General features: G+C 44.6%; 1 protein-coding gene across 1 annotated transcript in view; it reads right to left on the reverse strand.

The window, feature by feature from the left end:
• Positions 1-17150, reverse strand: part of gpc3 (glypican 3) — a 133589-nt gene that overhangs the window by 7737 nt on the left and 108702 nt on the right. Inside the window, exon 7 of the mRNA XM_084940568.1 lies at positions 14013-14199. Within this exon, the coding sequence (XP_084796694.1) occupies positions 14013-14199 (187 nt within the window). The remainder of the gene's footprint in view (positions 1-14012; positions 14200-17150) is intronic.

Consider the following 17150-nt stretch of genomic DNA (forward strand, 5'->3'; position numbering starts at 1 on the left):
TATATATATATATATATATATATATATATATATATATATATATATATATATATATATATATATATATATATATATGGAGAGAGTTGGCATATTTAGGAGAAAAACATTTGTGGAGATAAACTGGAATCTTTTTATTTATTTCATTATTTCTCATGTGAGATTAAAAATAAAATAATAATAAAAAAATATCTAGGTTCGTTTTGACCTTGAAAAAAGACTTTTTGTCCCTGCTGTTTTCTCAGTACCAGGGTGCCATCACAGGATTGTTGCCCCTGTATTTGTCATTGCTAAGCTAACCTGTATTTACATGTTTACTGGGGCAGAAACACATCTGTTAGCGGTTTAGCCTAGGACATACCTGCTTACACACTTGAGCAACAATAAGTTACTGTGCTGTTATTGCTGTTAAATAAGTAATTAGGGTGAGGAAGTGATAGAAAGTAGGCTATTAATTTTCATAATTTTTACAGGTCTGCAACCAAGCGTAAATGTTTGAAAAAAAAATAAATAAAAAAAGAACAGATAACGCACCAGTGGGCAGTCAAGTGAAAAAGCCATCTGAGCCAACGGGGATCAGTGTTTATTAGCTGATGGATCCGGCTTCTAAAACACATCTGATGTGGCTTGGACCTTGGAGTCCATCAGAATCAGCTAACGCTCAGGGTTTATTGTATCGCACATGCGCGGCGAGCACTTAAATGGCACCAGGGATAATATGGAGAAAATTAGAGTTGTGCGAGGTTTATGCACTGTTTGCCTCTGGTGAAAGCTTCCATTTAAGGCATACTGTTATTTTTCACTTTCATCTCTCCCTCTGCAGATACTGTAATGATGCCCTGAGGCAACGCAGGTAACTCATTTGCTCCAATGGGGCTGCTTGGGGCTTAGTGTCACTATTTTGTGGATGTGAGTCAGAGAAAGCTTTGGTTTGATAATCTCTTTTCCTATTTTTCTCCATCTGTTTTGCGTGCTGCAGTGACTCCTTGGCTACCTGCTGCTCTGATGTTGCTTACTGCTCTCTTGCTGCACTGCATCCACATCTGTTTCCCCCCTGACACCGAGCAGATCACCCTCCCTTTGTGTGAAATATTCTGTGCTACTTTGTCTGGCAAAAAGCTGTGAGAAAGGCTGAAATATAAAGGGTGAGCTATTAGGGAGGCCAGGAGGATATCAGTAATAAAGCAGCAGTACAGTTAGGAATGCGAGCTATGAGTTGAGCCGCCCTCTGTTAAATCAGACACACACACACACACACACACACACACACACACACACACACACACATGTGCGCAGGTGGACTTCTGACATAGCTTCCTCCCACACACTCCTGATGGTTGTGCATACATTCTCATCCTCACACACACTCATACCGCACGGTCACATCTGAGCTCCTAAAAATAACACATTGCTCCTAATTGAATTAGCTGTCTCATCTGATCTGTGTACTGTTCCCCCTCACGGCAGCGATCCAGCAGGAGGAAGTGGCTGATCTGAGCCGCTGTGTGATCACAGGGAGCAGTCAGGAATCTGATGAAAGCTTCGCCCTGCTTTACTTGAGTAAAAACACAACAAACCGCCTAACTGTGTAGCGCCTCAGGCTCCTACACACTCAGGCACCATCTTGAACAGAGAAATACACTGCAGTTCAAGCATAAAAACGACTCCTAACTCAGCAGACAACTTACAAATAACCCGTTTCAAACTGCACCTTTAGCCACTTCGTTATTAGCAGCCTGTGGCAAAAGAATTTTTTTTTTTACATCAACAAGGTGATTCCCAAAGAGTTATTAGCTGACACCTTGGCATATCTTGACATTACGCACTTTGTGTCCTGAAGGAAATGAGAAGAAACCCTGACTAAGAGAGTCCTGGCTGTGTTGAAGAATAAACTTTCAAGCTCATTAGAATTGTATAAACTCTGTTGGTGCTTTACATATAGTCTACTTCCATGTATGTTTGCACACTTCCTATTGTTCTAGCAAAATGCAAAGAAATGAGTGGCTCAAGATTTTTGCACAGCACTGTGAATGCACTCCAGAGCTTCGAAATGCATCTCCTACAAATTTCTTTGCCGTTACGACATCATTTGAATGGCGGCCAGGGGACAATTGACTTTTTTTCCTCCTCCTGTGTCCTCTGACATGGCAGTGGGCAGGCATTCTCTGGGGCTCTGAAAGAACGATTTGTCACTGTCGACAGCGGCGCACTGTACTGCCGAGCCAATTAAGCTCAAGGTGCAATTTGATACAGCTTTTATATACACTGTGGGTAAGAGGGAGGGCGGGGTCTCGGACGGGGGTGGTGGGGGGGCCGTTTGCATGCGCGTTTGCATTTGTGGAGTTGTGCGGGGATGATTGAGTGGGATGTGCGCGCACGCCCGTCCCTATGTGTGGTTGTGAAAAAGCTGGAGACAAAGTGGGAGAACATTGTGTTGGTGTTGCTTTACAGCGGCAATAATGCGAGTGGAAAAAAGGGAAAAATCTCAGGCTCTGAAAAAAATCCCTAAAGCCAGGGAGGGAGGGGAGGGAGAGAGGGCCTTTTCTTGCTAGTTTAAACACTTTGACATGAGCAGCACCACAGAGGGGCCTTGTTCTGCAGGATTTAAAAACAACCCAACGGGGACTGAACACTATGCAAACTTAGATCCCTTACACTCCTGCGCAGGGCTGGGACTAATAATATCCTGGTATAATTAGTGATGAACACCTGTGCCTGTGTGCAGCAAGTAAGTGAAAGTGACTGAGAGGAGAACACAGACACAAGTAATCCAGATTCTTTTCCCCCTTTTGAGGAGGAACCGGGATAGCGGACAGACAGGGACAATTAGGCAAATAGATGAATAACTCCTGGATATAAATAGAGCCACAGTCCAGACTGTGATTAATGTGACCAATGTGGGCCCTGGTGGCTTTTGGCAGAACACAGCCCCCCTCCTGCTCATCCATTCAGAGCCTCTGCAAAAAGACGCCACCTTGCTAGCGTACCCCTGCTACCTTTATCGTGGCCTTATGAGCTTGAGTTACGACCCAGGGGAGAGGTCAACAGTCCAACCATTGATTGGTAACGGTAAAGGCTCTGGGCTGCGAAGCAAGCACGGTAGTCACATGCAAGTTAACAAACGAGGTCGCATTCAGGGTTTAGCTTTATGTTTTCTTTAGTGACCGGTCCCTGGGAGGACAGACCAATATATCCAGGCGCTGCGGTATTTTAGCGGGGGAGCGGATGTTTGTTTGGATTCTCCTCACAGGTCAAACGGTGGCTGCAGTGTGTGTGTGTGCGTGCATGTGCATTAAGTGTGTCTGTTGTCTCTGTCTGTGCAAAAGGAGGACAGGGGGAAGACAGAGAGGGAGGGGAGTCTGGAGCGTTGTTTTCAGCAGCACTCGGTGCCCGAGGCTCGTCCTTTACGCTTTGCAGTTGTCACAACAAGCAAACTATGTAGAAAAATTGCAACGGCGAGCAGAGAGAGACGCATTTCCCAGCACAGGTGAAGAGTACAGGTTGGAGAAAAAAAAAAAAATCACACGAAATGCTGTCGGTAAAAACGTTTTCTTAATTTAACTCATCTTAACAGAGTGGGTGCACACCAGTGGCTGAAGCGTTACTGTAACCCCTCCGGTGAGAGTGTGTGCCTTCATGGTGCAGTACAGTTTATTCAGTACATGTGTGCTATGCACAAAGGCCTTTTTTGGTCAGATAAGTATGTGGAATGTTAAGTCTCCAAACACAGGTGCTTCTTATGAAATGGAGGAGATGGTTTAGATTGCTGCTACATTGGCAGACGATGTGTGCGCATAACACATCTAAGCTGCTCAAATTTGATCTGGGTTTTGAAGATTCAACAGATTAAGTGATATTTTGGTTTCCAAGATAAAGCAAATATTTTATCCCTTGTCCCATCGCAGCAGAGCAAACTACTCGCTTGGATATTAAACTCAGCAAATTTAGAAATTGAATGGCCAGCATGTATATATGTGTGTGTGTGTGTGTGTGTGTGTGTGTGTGTGTAGTCTTCTTTCAGTAGCCGCCCTTACAGCTGCAAAGACATGGGTTCTATAAAAACATAATAGGAGCTGCTTTTTCGTTTGGCTTATCTGGAAGAGATTAATTGATAAGACAGTGCACTGTGATTATCGGCTCCTTGGTCACATTCTCAAACTCCGACACTTGGCCAGGGCGCTGAGTCCTGGGACACTGCTTGACTGAGAGCCGGGAGTGAAATCAGGGAGCGGTCCGGGATGCCTCTGTCGATGGGCTGGGAATGTGACCGTCTGCCTCCACACCCACAGGCCGACCACAGGGGCGCTCGGAGAGGCTGGGAATGTCGGGCCAAGAAAAACGGGACGCCCAGAGGCAGCCCTGGCGCTGGCCTTTGCAACGGCGCTGCTCTCTGAGCTACTCCGGCCTCCCAACTTCCACAACTCTGTTATTCTAGACAGAGGGACCCTCCCACACAAAGGGCAAGAGAGCAAGACAGAGAGACACGATGCCAAAGAGGGCCGGGGACATGAAAACACAGATGATGGCGTTTTAATTGCTTTTGAAAAACAAAGGTGCACAATTGATTAAAAAATGCGAGAAGACGTTGCTTGAGTGAATCTGCAAAAGTTCCCCGTTGCTCCGATGGGAGAGGAATACACCCTCCTGTCGACCGGGGAAAACCGACCCATCACAGGCACTCTCTCTACTGCGGCTTGTGGAACAAATGCAAGTCAACAGTTATTAATTAACATGGTCAACGAAGGGCGGTGCTGTCACCAAGGGAATGACCAGCATGCTGCACCCATTGCCCTCTCCCCTGCGCCATCCAAATTAGATTTACTCCAGTGTATTTATAGTCTCCGCCTCCCGAAGCGGCTAATATGATCACAGAAAGGAGTAAAAGATCTAGCTTGAATAGAAATAAAAGCTCCGAGAAGGGACGTAAATCTTAACCGAGAATTCCTTGCAGTGCTGACGCTGCGAGGGCGGAAAGTGTGCGCACTAGCGAGAGAGGTAAAAACCATAACAAATCAAACATACAAAGAGTTGATTCTGTACTCAGGGCGAAGAGCTCATTCAGGGCAGGGGGGGAGCGCTTCTGCGTACAGAGAAGGGCTGTGAACCCTCTAAGAGGTCAGTCCTGAGGCGGGGTCAGAGGTTGGCAGGGTGCACCGTTTGAGACTGCTTCTGAAAAGACTGGACAATGGCAGTTCTTATTGGAACAAGCGAGAGACTGGCATAGAACGACAGAGACACGAGAGAGAGAGAATCAAGTTAGTGGGTAGCTGATGGGTCAGCATTTGACCCAAGGGGCATCCTGGGCCTCGTCCTGGTCAAGCTGCCTCCAACAAGCACATTTTTTGGATTCTGTTTTTATCTTCTTATAATAAAGGAAGCCGACATCCCACAAAAACATCTTTACATTCTTTTCCTGGGTCCGGCAATCAGCTCAGTAATGGGAATGGTGCTGGTAGATTCTGATATGTTTGTTGTTTAGATGTCCTCACTGACTAACCAGCCGAATTGTCCCCACATTCCTGTCATAGATAAAAGCAAGACTACAAATACAGCCAGGAGTGACAACTTGGCTGGTCTGACTGCACACACAGAGAGCTCCTGCAGCGCAGTTTCACTATCTGTCTGAGCCCTTTTTAGTGGTTAGCCTGCGGTTTCCTGCAGCAGCTCCGAGTGTAGTGACAGCAGGACTGTTCACTGTGTCGTCGAGTTACTTTCACAAACAGCCTGGAAGGAGAGAGTGAGAGCAGGCCAGAGGGAGGGGAATGGATGGAGGGAAAATTTAAAAAACGCAGGTGAGATTAGAGGGTTAACGTGTGAATTGCAAACCTCCCAAACTCTCAGCCGAGCTTTTAAGACATTCCCCACAAAATGGCTTCTGTGTGTCACTGTGGCGGCGAGCAGCAGAGCGGCGGACCTCGAGAATGGTCCCGCTGTGTGCAGAGTGTTTGTGGACTGTGGCTGAGCTGATGGACACGACCCAGGAACAGGCCTGGAATCAATTTAGTGCGTCCAAAAAGTGCCTGTGAATGTAAATAAAGCTCTTGAGCAAACAAACGCTTTTCCGAGAGGCACACACAAACACGGAGAAATGCAAAAGGCCTACAAAATGAATCAAATGCTGGTGGGCCCCCTTCAAGTACATGATGAGAACCCAGCTCTGAGCCCTTGTATCCACATAAATTAAAACCAGGGCTCTTCTTCCTGCCTTCTGGCTAATTTGGAGTGTTTTATCCCTGAACTGATCTGAGATAACGCCATGACAGAAGACCAACGACAATAAGAAGACAACATCATCCCCCTGTTCCTCTCCCCCCTCTTTTTCTGCTCCGTTTCCATGTTCCCCTCTTACTACCACCTCATTCAGTAGTGATGTGCGGATCGATCCTGAAATATCGATTCCTCCGATACCAATCATTTATGTTCTAGAATCGATTCTCACATTAAAATATCGATATTTTAGTAATTTAGGGTAAATTTGTAGTTTATCATTAACAGGAACACAGGGGAAAGAAACTATAACATTCGGATTGTCTACATTCAAAGGAACTACTTCCTCTTCCGCCTTTCATAGTCATGTGCGAAATAGGGCTGTATAAAAGTCTCGCAGCCCCTTGGCGTGCGCACTCACAACAATGGCTGAGCGTAATTGGAGTCATGTGCGGACTTATTTTACCTCCACAAACAGCTGAGACGTGGTTTGCAATACATGTGGCAAAAAAGTGAGGTGTAGTGGCCATACTTGCCAACCTTGAGACCTCAGAATTAGGGAGACATTAAAAATACATTTTACAGGGTTTATTTATCGGGTAAAATACGTTAAATATCACCGTTGTTATTGGCCGACCCGGAAACAGCGGGGGTGTCCGAATTCAGAGGCTGCTTCCACCTGAGGACCCGGCCTTCGCGGTCTAAAGAAAGCCGGGTAGTACGTCACGAGCGGTGAGTGGAGTGGAGTGAAACTCTGCCGTCTGCTCCTTGCTATCTAAAATATAACAGGGCGCTGACGTAAACTCTCGACCGTCTCACACTTTGTTTAATTAGTTTTCTGTTTGACGTTTATTCAGCTGTGTGAAAACCCCGGAGGAACCCTCCCGAGGGATTAATAAAGTTAAATTTAATTTTATCTAATCTAAAAACTTTAATCTCAGCCAAACTGATTTACTCACGAACAAATAAAACACTGAAAAAGCCAAACAATAACATTTTTAAGTTATCAAAGTGACTTATATATCATGTTTAACCCGAGTAGCAAAAGACCGCGGGGGTTTGAAGATGATGTGTCGATCGTCTCAGATATTTGAAGTTTACACAGCTACATTCTCACCTGAAAATATGTTAAAAGTTTTTTTGTGACCCAGAAAGAGAAATAAGAGCAATATTAAAACTAAGTAGCTGCTGCCATTGGTGGAAACTGGAATTGGCTGGGCCGCGCTATGAATTCTGCAACATGGTTTTTCAATTTTGTTGTCCAGGTGTAAAATCGGGAGAAATTTGGGAGAATGGTGGCTCCGGGAGATTTTCGGGGGGGGGGGGGGCACTGAAATTCGGGATTCTCCCGGAGAAATCGGGAGGGTTGGCATGTATGGTTGTGGCAACATCACTAACCTTGTCAAACACCTCAGAGTAAATCATATCACAGAATATGACAAGCATATGTTGAGGCGAACTGAAGAGGAGGAGAGGGACAGGTGCTGCTAGGGCGAGACAGATGTCTCTCACGGAGTCCTTTAGTGCTGCAGGCAGGCAAGGTGTTCAAAATGCGCACAACTTCAGTTTTTTTATTTCTATATGATGAACTCTGCATTATTAAGTGATAAGAACAAGTAATCTGATGTCCTGTAATCATTATGATGCTATAATTTGAGATACAATAAATAAAATACGTTTTTGTACAAAGTATCGGATCAGTATCGTCGATACCACCCTGAATATTACTTGGTATCGGATCGGAAAGGAAATCAGTGGTATCGCACATCACTATCATTCAGCTCAGGAACTGGGGACACACAAGGCCTTGTGATCAGCCCCAAGAAGAACAAGACTGGGAAACTATGACTCTTACTAGCCAAGCCTGTTTACACAGATGGTGGCAAGCTTCATTATTTTTGTGAGGGGTGTGGAAGGAGGAGGATTGGCTGAATTTACAGAGGTTGTTTATAAGCTCAAAGAGGGATGGACACGGAGAACATTGGGTCAGAACATTTCCAGTGTGTTGCACATTATCAGCCCCCTCAACTACGCAGCCTTTCAACAATTCCTCTATCTCAAGGATTTCACGCTGTCATCAGTTTAAGACTTCTCCAGAAATTTTATATACCCACTCCGGCAAACAGTTAGTACTTTGAAATCATTTATCATGTGAAGCCTACACAGATTTGGGCTGGTAAACAGTCATCATTGTGTCAGACAAGGACGAAAGCAGCAGGCACTCTGTCCAAATCTCTTTTTGGAATTAAGATTTTGATTTGCAGTAATCCTGCAGATCACATCATTTTAATCTATGCATTTTATTTATGTATTTATTTAAATACATATATTTTAGGTACATACGTGGTCAAAACAACCTGCTGAAGTTCAAAGTGAGCATTAGAATGGGGAGGAAAAGTGACACTTTGGACAGTCCAGGTGAAGCTGCTCTGAGTATTTCAGAATCTGCTGATCTACTGGGATTTTATCTCCATCTCTAGGGTTTCAGAGAACAGTTGTAAATAAAGAAAACATCCAGCTAGCTGCAGTTCTCAGGGTGAAATGTTTTGTTGGTGCCAGAGGTCAGAGGAGAATGGCCAGACTACTCTGATATGACAGGAAGGCAACAGAAGCTCAAATCTCTGCTCATTAAAACAAAGGTGTGCAGAAGAGCACCTCTGAATGCACAACGTGACCGCACTGGGTGCCACTGCAGAATTTGTTGTAAACATGAAAAGATGGATCCATCCTGCCGTGTGTGAAGCTGTACAGATTACTTTAATGTCCTACTTTGGGACTATTAGTACCGACTGAGTATCAACGAAACGCAACAGCCTTCCTGAGTATTGTTGCTGACCATGTCCATCCCTTTATGACCACAGTGCACCCATCTGCTGATGACTGCTTCCACCAGGCTACTCATCATGTCACAAAGCTGAAATCACCTCAAACTGGTTTCTTGACATGTACTCCTGTCATGTGAGAATGGGAGATTCACGTCATTGATGTGCCACAAACAAATTTGCAGGAACTCTGATGTCATTATGTATTTTAATACGGACAAAATCTCCACAGTGTAACCACCAACTGACCTATTTATCTATCTCAGGGGTGGGCAACTCCAGGCCTCGAGGGCCGGTGTCCTGCAGGTTTTAGATCTCACCCTGGGTCTACACACCTGAATCAAATGATTAGTTCATTAGCAGGCCTCTGGAGAACTTCAAGACATGTTGGGGAGGTAATTTAGCCATTTGAATCAGCTGTGTTGGATTAAGGACACATCTAAAACCTGCTGGACACCGGCCCTCGAGGCCTGGATTGCCCACCCCTGATCTATCTAAATACCTTTGCAGGTATTTGAAAAAGGAAACAAACCTTTTGCAAGGTTGAGAGATTACGAGTATCACTTTTAGAGAATACAGTGCTAATAATGAAATGTCCAAAACATTACAGTAACCACCTCCTTTAACAGCAACTTTGTGGTTCACTGACAGATATATTATCACATTAATTTTCTTCGTACTTAATTAGTTCTGAACTCCTTATAGAGGTGAACACTTCAGATCTGGTATCGTTTTGATAACCTGGGTAATAACTGTTGGCACATTTTGTCCAATCACCACACAGAACTCACAGTATTTGACTTCATTTCAATGTTTTTCTTTAATTGTTTTTCACCTCCTGTTACCCAACATGTTTTTACAATTTATTTTTCAAAAAAATTACGAGTTGTCATAATTTTAGAAAGAAAAATGTTGAATGAAATGTTTAAAAAGACAACTTAATGCTGATTGATGCACGGGGGCCAAGGAGTGAAGCGTGTTTTTTCTGCCTGCCACGTGGGCACGCAGACACCTGCACGCTTCCTCTCACATGTGCACCGTCTGAGCCCGTCTCTTTCTCATCCTGGCCTGTGGCACCGAGCCTCCCTGGCTGGCAACCATATGTTGATGACTCTTCATGAGTACAGTAGCGCTGACGATCAGCTCTATGAAATTACATGAAGCTTGAAGAAGAAGGAAATTGCTTATACGGTGGATGCATCCGGTGCTGTTAATGTAAACTGTGTCCGCTGTGATGAAGACATGTGCAAACACTGTTGTGGAAGACAGGCGCCGTGTGCCTCACCTATCAGGTACAGAAGGGTCAGAGGTCACAGCTGCAGTTAATTAACATACCATGCTGGAGCACTGACAGCACGTTAGGCTGTTAATTTGACCCACATACAGAATAAAGAATGTTTAGGTTTCCCAGTGTATCAGCCTTTACAGTTATCAAAGGTGTTTTTGTCTCTTTGTGTTCGTTCCCCACATTCTCTCATCACCTTCTTCGCTCTTTTACTCACTCCTTTGTTCCAGCCGCAAAATTTGTAGCAGACCTGAAAGGTGAGCCGAGCCCAGCCTCTCATCATAAGCCGCGTGTTTCACATTACAGGAATATTTCCACTTTGTATTTTGCTAACCTCTGGCGCTGATAAAAAAGATCCAGAGCTCCCAAAGGAACGGCTTTCCTTCAGGGCGCTTATAGTGAGCGAATGTCTGAGCTCAGGAACATAACAAGAGGTCTATTCACGTGGCTCCTGCTGAGCATAGCGAGCAAAAGCCCGTCCACTCAGCAAGAAAACACATGAGGCAGGGATCTGAGCTGCTGAGCCAAAGCAGAGCACACTGTTTGCTTGCAGACTACCGAATGTTTCCAAACTGCATCAAAAAGCCATTTTCGCAGGTTGTTTAGTAGTAGTCCACTTAGTGCCACAAAAAAAACAAAAAACAACCCTTTTATTAAAGGGAATTAAAATTGTGTGATCATCTTAGCCACTTCTCTGGCTTAATCACTCGTTTTCCCACTGTGTACTGACTGGACCATGAAATATTACCTTCTGCTGGATTTCACTGGGCTTCCACACTGAGCTGGAAACAGATGATTCCCTCACTGCCAGCTTTTCACAATTAAATTTTTTCTTCAAATTTGAAGACTTTATGCAGTAAATGAGTGTGTATTAGCAGATGTTTTTGTGAAGTTTTTTAGCACCAGGTGGTAACAGGAGAAAAAAATGTGAGGCTCAGGCAATGAAGAGAGGCTTTGAGAGGAATCTGTGAGCAGGTTTTTGCAGAGATGGCGGCACATCCTTTGTTTCTCATAGAGGCCATACAGTCAGAGGCCAGGTGTGCATGAAAGCACAGAAACACAGGTGAGCCCTCATCATAAAGGTAAAGACACGCCATATAGAATCACATTTTACTGGACTACAACAAAGCTAGAGACAACTCCATCTGTTCACAAACACACATCTATTCATAGGTACAGTACTGTGCAAAGTTCCTTCATATTTTCCTTCCAATGAGCCTCTTTCTAGTCATTTTAAAGTCGTCTTTCAACATTTCTTCGGTCCGTTACTTGTACCTGACCATTTTCAGAAGAATGACTTTTGTTTTGTTTTGCTTGGTTGTTAAGACACTTCACACTGACTTAGGATTCAGTCAAGTATAAAAAAGGAGCTTAACTCAAGAGATGAACCAGCTTAATGTCTACACATAACAGAAAATCTAGCAAAGAACTGATTTTTAACTGTATCTTGAGGCACTTGTTACAAAGAAACACACAGTGGGGGGGAAATAATTAAAATAATGAATTTGAAAAGAGCACATTAAATAAAAGTTATAAATTGATTTCCATGTCATTGAGTGAACAACTCAACAGCCCAAATTCATCAGGAGATCAAATGATTATTTCATGCACTATAGTGTGTTTGCATTTCTTTATTTCAATCTCCAAAAAATAATACAGTTATCATGAGAGGTATAAAACTATATTTTTAAAGAGCTATTAGCTGAAAACTTCATGGTGTTGTGCAGTTTGTCCTTCAAAGGTTTGAGGAAACGGGACAAGTGGAGGATAAAAGAAGAAGTATCAGGCCTAAAAACTGTCTGCAGCCTATAAAAAGTATCTGAACACATATGACACAGGATGTGAGAGATGGATCCAGTCCTTGTAGTAAAACATTAGGTAGTTATGGCAGAACTTAATATTTTACTTTATGGTAAAGCACGGTGGAGGCTCTGTCACGATACAGACTACTTAAGGCCCAGAACCTGCTTGCTGTAGCTCAGATTGGGAGGTTGGTGGTTCGATCCCTGGCTCCCCCAGTTTGCATGCCAAAGATACTAACTCTGAGTTGCTCTCCGATGCATCCATCGGAGTATGAATGCGTATGAATGACAGTCAGTTGTATACAGCGCTTTGAGTACTCCAGGAGAGTAGAAAAGCACTATATAAGAATGAGTCTATTTACCAACCACATTTCAATAAATCTCTCTGTAAATCCAGTGATCATAAAAATGTATCCACAACCCCGCTAATGCAACATTTGCATCATTAAATGATTCGCAAATTTAATACTGTTTCCTTTTTTTTTAACACCACCTTAGGTCATGGCACAGAGATTCTTTGGTGTGTAATTTGCAACCAGTTTGGTTCAGGAGGTATGGAGGTGGGGCAGGTGGTGGTGGGGTGTCCCTGTCCTGGAATAGCTCCGGGACTGGAATGTTCTGGGGAATGTGTAGCGCGGAGGTTTGATTGGCTCGGGAGGAGAAGCGTGGCCGTCTGCGTATGTGTTGTCAGAAGGTTATGGAATCTGCGCAGAGAGTCGGTGAGGAGAGATCCGTCGTTACCGTTTGGTAACAGCCTCGCTCTGGTCACCAGGCTGACAGCTGACTACGTTGGTGGCTTAGCCCTGCCTGTCTGCACCTTGTTGTTGTGGCTTCGGTCACCTTTCCCCACGGCCTGTGTGGGTATGCGTGTGTGTCACACCACTGATCGCTTACCAGGCTTTGTGAAATCCGATCTGCCTCGTCCATCTCAGACCAGCAGAGCACAGACAAGCAGGCCATTAGGCCCCTCTGCTCTGCAGGTTAACCTTTGAACTCCAGTCCCCCGTTTGACCAGAATGGACTGAGAGGCCGTGTGGGGTCAGCATTTTGCTAGGTCATCACAGGCTATCAGCAGCTATCTGTGCATCTGCCAATAAGCACCGACTTCTCAAGGTCTACAAACATTACTGACTTGCATAGAGGCCGGTGCAAACAGGCGTTCAGGTGGTTGCAAACACACACCGATGCACACATACCTAATCTAGAAATATACTGCAGTGAAGCAGAGCTGCACAGAGAGGCTGACAGGAGTGTTTAAGAGAGGGCATCAGGCTCTCACGCTGGAAGCGATGGCCCTGCAGGATTCCTGTGTGAACCCTGGGTTCCTGCTCTCGCTCCCTGCCCGGCAAACCCAAATCTCTGCCACAACATCCCAGACAGGAGGACTACTCCCACTGCTGTGTTTGCTCAGCTGCGCTGGCTTTGTATCAGTGTATCGAACCCTCTTGTTTCTGCTCCCTGGGTGTTTTCTCCCTCTTCTTCTGTTTGGTTTTTTTTCTTCCAACTGTTTGTGGCCTTTTTTTTGTTCTCTGTTTGTCTTTCACAGCGTGCATCTGATGTTTTTCCCAAGATTGACGGCAGGTCACGAGGTGGAGGTGAGGCAGCTACCTGCGGAAGTCTCATGTCTCCTGCCACATAGTGTCACGTTGGTGTCAACATGCACAGCAGTCACGTAAACCACCTCTCTGCTTTGGACTGCGATCGCTCTGACTCGCTGCAAAAGAGGCCAGATCTGTTAATCTGGTTAGCGGGCACAAACATAAACAACTTAACAGCCTTTTTCTTCTTCCTTTTACAGCCTGGCTCATAAATACAAGTTAAGCTGATTTTGATTAGTCAGCGTGGATACAGCATCACTTAAAACCACACAAATGAAAGTCCATATCGTGTGCGTCTAACCTGCAAAGATGCGTAACCGCTTGCGTCGTGGCGGCGGGCCCAGCCCAGACACCCCCGCGCACTCGTCCTCGTCGTCGCAGTCGCCACTCTCAAATTCCTCCTCCCCCTCTTCGCTCCACCCGTTCGCTCCTGCTCCACGAGACCGGGCTCTCCAGCGCTTCTCAGACACCGTCACAATCTGCAGCAACTGTGGGACAAACAGGAAGCGGTTAAAGGTAATCATGTGAAAAAAATGCACCCTCAGCCTCTCCGCGAGTCACTCTGCGGCTGCGGAGTGGGCCTGCACACATTAAAAGTTTAACAAAGCTGTGAAAATAAATAAGGGGTGTCTCTTGATCTGAGTGTGTAGCATGCGATTATAACAGGGTGAGGGGAATTCCAGGGAAAAAGGAAAAAGTTGGCGAGATCTAAAAAAGGTCGGTATTTACCAAACGTGTATGACAATCACCAGGCAGGAAAAACAGTTTTGTTATCGGTGCCAGTTTTGTTATTTTTGTCCAAACGTGATTCATTCAAAGCGCTGTGGCTTTCGCTCCATGTAATTTGCCGGTCGAAAAAGAAACTGTGGGGTAAGCAGACTGGTGTGATTGTGTTGTTACTGGCAAACATCATTGTCTTGAGTGGTTGTCTCAGGGCAACAAGGATAACACCACATAACACACTCCACCCGAGTGGACATCAAGGTCCCCCCCTCCCCCGGCAACTAAAAATACACAGCTAGATGTGAGATTAGGAGAAATGATGTTTGCAATATTTTTGGAGCATTTTAGCTTGAAAAGAAGATAAAATCCTGCAGATGGATCAATACGACATCAAAGCAAGCTGGTAAAAGACAAACATGCACCACAAGCTCGAGTAAGTGTGCGACAGAAATGTGATTTTCAGCGTAGCCTTTATCCAGTTTGGCCTCTGGGCTGGAAAAGCAGTGGCTGTGTGACTTAGACAATTTACAGAAGCTCATAATGAGTTCTGCAACACATTCCTTAACTTCTTCTTCCTTTGTTTGGGAGAAATGTGGGAAACTCATCAACTCATAAATCATATAAAAAAAAAATACCCTGGAGCTGTTAAGCTATTTCATTAACGATGTTTAAATTCCAGTCGACCTAATAAAAATACATCAAGTTTTACACGTTTAATAACTTAAACTGAATGAAACATCCTTGAAAAACCTCATTCAGTTCCCATCTTACATTCGTGTGTGAAAAAAGAATGCGTGTGAGAGCTTGGAGACAACGTACACGGTCGCACTCTGACCATCGTTCAGGCTTCATGACATCACACGTGATTGAGAGCCTCGCCAAAGTAACAGATGTGCTAAATTCCAGCCGCCAGCGTCCTCTCATCTCGCTGCTCAAGCTCCTCCTTGTTTGTTTTTTATTGATTTCCTTCCTATCTGTGTACGTCAGCATGCATATTTTGCTGATGTTTCCAGTTGTCTTTGGGAGAAAATTGGGTTCATATGGGCCTCGTCTCAGGTCAGCTGCGTCTACGTCTGTCTGGGCCCAGACTCGTGTGTTTGAGTTTGTGTGCGCGCGATAGAGAGCGGAGGTATTAAAAGCCCAAGCTAATCACAGAATTACGTCAGTCGGAAGATAAACAACCCTTTTCCCTTCGCCTCCATATACAAGCCAGTCAATCTGGCTTTTACAAGTGACATAAACTCTAAATTTCTGAGAGGGAACACACGTTACCCTGTTCCCAGCACAGCCAACCAACAAACCTCCATTCATTTAGCAACATTGAGGCCATACACGGATGATGACCACAACATTTTTAAAAGCCTGGTCACTTGGACCGAGGGACGGACAAACAGTAACTCACAGACATCGGATCCACAGGAATATTTTAGCTTCTTTTTGAGGCTGTGCAGCGAAGCACCACCTGCTGACAAAGCTGAGCTCTCATGAAAACACCCCGTTATCTTCCACAAGTACACTCTCCACATCGTGAATGGAACTTTAATGTACTGAACTGTGTTAAAGAGACATATGTGTTTGCCTGCATTCGCCAGAGCCCTCCACAGATTTACCAAGCTGGGCCCGAAATTCCTTCTAACGACTTGTATCCTGGCAACTTGTCCAGACTCAAGCACGGGAGGGGCAAACCTTGTTAAAAGGCAAACAGACACTTGTAAAGCGGGGAGAGAACGAGGTGGCTCGGGGTATTTTAGAGCAAAACCTAAAAAAAGGAATGAGGAGAGGAGGGAAAACCACTGATGTCAACAGCCGTGTTTGGAGTTTACTGCCATGAGCAGATCTTCACCCTCCAGTATACATACAAACTCGCATAAACAGACACTCTGACGTCTGCTTTACTACATCCTGACGGTAGATGACACAGGGATAAGTGTTTACAGTCGTGCAGGATCTGCAGCTTGGTGGGGCTTTGAGCTCAGCGCTAATGTGTCGGCAGGCTAATATCCTCACAATAACAGTGCTGACACACCGGTGTTTGTCATTAGTTTGGCATGTCAGCTAATGTCACAATCAATTCGTTTAAAAGAATAAATGTTTTGGGTGAATGACCGAATTGAATCACTTAAAAGCTCTTAGTCAGCTGCGAGCAAACATGCGGTGATATATTCAGTCACTGAATGAGTAATTCAGTTCATTATCCTAACACGGAGGTAGCTGGGAGTTAACGCTATACAATCAATGGCCTGCTTCTTCAAACAGAAAACCACACAAAAGCAAACACGCACCTTCAAGTTTAATGTTGTGAAAAAGTCAGACGATCCCACCGATCTCTTAGATGAAATGGACAACTTCACAGCAGAATTTAAAATGTTTACAGCCTGCTACAAAGAATAAATATTTTTGTCTTATACCCAGTTTTCCCCTTCGTAAAGATACATTTAGTCATTTTTTGAAGTTTATTCAATGGAAAAAAATGTGGGACTCATAAATATACATTGATTAGTGTGTAATTATTATCTTCCAACAAACTGATGCAGTCTCATAGACTGCAGGGCGCCGCCATGTTGCCCTGCCATCTTGAATACCATGGCTGAGATGGATATCACCGTTCCCCCAACCTCGTTTTATGTTTGTGGCTGGAGAACGACCAACATATAGATGCTTGCACTCAGTGGAGGGAAGTTTTAATTCATGCCTGGACCTTCAGACTCAGACATGG

The sequence above is a fragment of the Perissodus microlepis genome, chromosome 2 (assembly GCF_051167445.1).
Source record: "Perissodus microlepis isolate ML-2025 ecotype Zambia chromosome 2, ASM5116744v1, whole genome shotgun sequence".
In the NCBI taxonomy this organism is placed as follows: Eukaryota; Metazoa; Chordata; class Actinopteri; order Cichliformes; family Cichlidae; genus Perissodus; species Perissodus microlepis.